At 42.9% G+C, this 2,894-nt stretch overlaps 1 protein-coding gene across 1 annotated transcript; it reads left to right on the top strand.

The window, feature by feature from the left end:
* Window positions 1-664: 664 nt before the first annotated feature.
* Window positions 665-2,326, top strand: LOC122650386 (probable sugar phosphate/phosphate translocator At5g25400). The gene has a single exon (XM_043843804.1). The coding sequence runs from the start codon at window positions 868-870 to the stop codon at window positions 1,915-1,917; it is 1,050 nt and encodes a 349-aa protein (XP_043699739.1). The 5' UTR covers window positions 665-867; the 3' UTR covers window positions 1,918-2,326.
* The last annotated feature ends 568 nt before the right edge of the window (window positions 2,327-2,894 follow it).

The following is a 2,894-nucleotide window of genomic DNA, read 5'->3' as shown; positions in this document are numbered from 1 at the left end:
GTTCGAGCATTTGAAGCCCAACCTTCTTTAGCAAGAATCTAAAATCCCATAATAAAGAAAAACAACTATTGTGTGGAGGGACTCACAAGTATATAAAAAGATAGATGGCCCGTATCTGGGTTTGGGTATGCCTTTTTTTTTTTATAGAAAGACTCAAGATAACCATGTAAGACTATTCTTCCAACACTACCCTTCACGTGTATGTAGGATGGAACTGCATACACGTGAACGAATGAGAGGAGGGTGGACTATCATGTGTTATATGCATTTAGGTGATAGATTAAGATAAACTCTAATTAAATGTGGTGAAAAAGGAAATCCACGCAGAGAAAAATCAGTCACAATATCTTTGTGAATTTTCTTTATATTTCCTCTTTTAATAATCCTAATCCTAATAATAGGAAAATAAAAGGAAAGAAACAATAAATGTATGGGCTTGGTTCAAAGTCCAGAATCCAAAGTCCAAACCTACGCCAAATAAAATCAAATCTATCCAAAATCAGGCCCATTTTAAATACTTGAAAAGACCAATAAGTCCATGAACTTCCTTTAAAAATCCAATTTGCCTAGTCGATCTCCATTCTCCAATCTCCGTCTTGTGTTTCTTCTTATAGAGAGAGAGAGAGAGAAGAACAAAACGCCCTCTTGCTTCGATCGTTTTAGCTCTGAAGAAGAGACTGACTCGTTCTCCTGAGATCTTCTCCTTATCCTTCACCCTCTGATCTCCCTTCCCCGCTTGAACCTACACACCTTCTCTCCCTTCCTTCTCAGAGGCTTAGGCCTCTAGGGTTAGGGTTTCCTTCGATTCTTTTCTTCTTCTTCTGCTTCTTCTCTGAATCAGAGACAAAGAGGAATTTAGGAATAACAATGGGGAAGGGAGGTTCGTTGAGCGAGAGCGTTGTGAAGAAGATCCTGCTCTCGTACGCATACGTCGCCATATGGATCTTCCTGAGCTTCACTGTGATCGTTTACAACAAGTACATCCTCGACAAGAAGATGTATAACTGGCCATATCCAATCTCTCTAACCATGATCCATATGTCCTTCTGTTCCTTCCTGGCTTTCCTCCTCGTTCGTGTCTTCAAGCTCGTGGAACCGGTCTCCATGTCTCGAGATCTCTACCTCTCCTCCGTCGTCCCCATCGGAGCTCTTTACTCGCTCAGCCTCTGGTTCTCCAACTCCGCCTACATCTACCTATCTGTTTCATTTATTCAGATGCTTAAGGCACTGATGCCCGTTGCCGTCTACTCCATCGGCGTTTTCTTCAAGAAGGAGACCTTCAAGACTGAATCTATGATGAACATGCTTTCTATCTCCTTCGGTGTTGCCGTTGCCGCCTATGGCGAGGCACGATTTGATACCTGGGGCGTCATTCTCCAACTCGCTGCCGTTGCCTTCGAGGCTACCCGCCTCGTCATGATCCAGATCTTGCTCACCTCCAAGGGCATCACCCTCAACCCTATTACCTCCCTTTATTACGTCGCTCCCTGTTGCCTCGTCTTCCTCTTTGTTCCATGGATGCTCGTCGAGTTCCCTGTACTGAAGCAGACCTCCAGCTTCCACTTCGATTGGCCCATCTTCGGCACCAATTCCGTCTGCGCCTTCGCCTTGAATCTCGCCGTGTTCTTGCTCGTCGGCAAGACTTCCGCGCTGACGATGAATGTCGCTGGAGTCGTCAAAGATTGGCTTTTGATTGCTTTCTCGTGGTCGGTCATCAGGGATACGGTCACTCCAATCAATCTGATCGGGTACGGGCTCGCATTCTTGGGCGTGGCCTACTATAACCACTCGAAGCTGCAGGCGCTCAAGGCTAAGGAAGCTCAGAAGAAGGCTACTCTGGCAGATGAGGAGTCTGGACGACTCTTGGAAGAGAGAGAAGCGGAGGGTCAGGCAAGGAAGTCCGATTCGCAGGCTTGATCTTAATTCAATTGTCAAATTATTATTCAGATCAGATAAATTCTATTAGCCTAAAAATGAAGAAGTAAAGAAGGGAAACAGTCAATATTTGGAAGTGGGGAGCTCGGATGAAACAGGTTCTCTTTGTCCGACTGGGTTTGAAGGTGGGTTATCGATCTGGCTATGTTTTTTTCTATTTTAGATATTCGTTTGCATATCAGTAGTTCATGGTCGTTGCATTGTGATATTGGGGATTCGAGTTCTACGCCCGTCGCTTAGTTTGACAATTTTCTGTACGTGAGTAGAGGAAGAATCTCGGAAATCTTCTGTATTTTCTCTTTTCTTTTGTTGGCCTTCTAAATTCATCAGTCTTGTGTAGGTACTCTTCGTCTCCTTTGAGGGTGATTTTATGTTTATTTATTAAGCTGCATTTCTTCTTAGTTATTTTGATTTTGTACTATTCTTGAAACTTAAATATGTCTCTTTGAGCTTTTTTTTTCCACCTCAATTTTCTTCTAGTTTTTGGTAAGCCATAGATAAATGACATAATAATCACAGATCTGAACTCGAGCTATTAAAAAAATGTGTGGTTGGTGCTGGTTTCTGGATTCTTCTTGTTGAGCTGTGTTTTGATGTTAATTGTTGTTTGAACCCGTTGTAGTTGAGGGAGGGGGGTGGTGGAGGAGATATAATCTTTTCTCTTTTTTAAATATCATGAAAAGATTCATTTGGTAACATACATTCGTACCTGGTAGAGCTTTGAATCAATTGGAGACAAGCATTAACTCATCAACTCTGGGAAGAGTTTATCTCATTTTTCTTTAGAACCACAGTTTGGAAGACGAGACCATTAGACCTTAGTTGAAGTGAAGTGATATAGTTGGAGCACTTGCCTGCCTCCATTCCTGCTGCTGACTTTGCCAGATGACCTACCAATCACCAGGAACCAGGAAGATTTGCATGTTACCACTAACTGGATCCAACTTTTGTTCGCTGTG

This window comes from Telopea speciosissima, chromosome 2 (assembly GCF_018873765.1).
Source record: "Telopea speciosissima isolate NSW1024214 ecotype Mountain lineage chromosome 2, Tspe_v1, whole genome shotgun sequence".
NCBI classification, from domain to species: domain Eukaryota; kingdom Viridiplantae; phylum Streptophyta; class Magnoliopsida; order Proteales; family Proteaceae; genus Telopea; species Telopea speciosissima.
Note: the sequence above shows the minus strand (reverse complement) of the source record. Positions and strands in the feature narration are given on the sequence as shown.

Excerpts from the sequence above, each read along its gene's own strand:
- LOC122650386 (XM_043843804.1), top strand. The coding sequence starts at position 868 with ATGGGGAAGGGAGGTTCGTTGAGCGAGAGCGTTGTGAAGAAGATCCTG.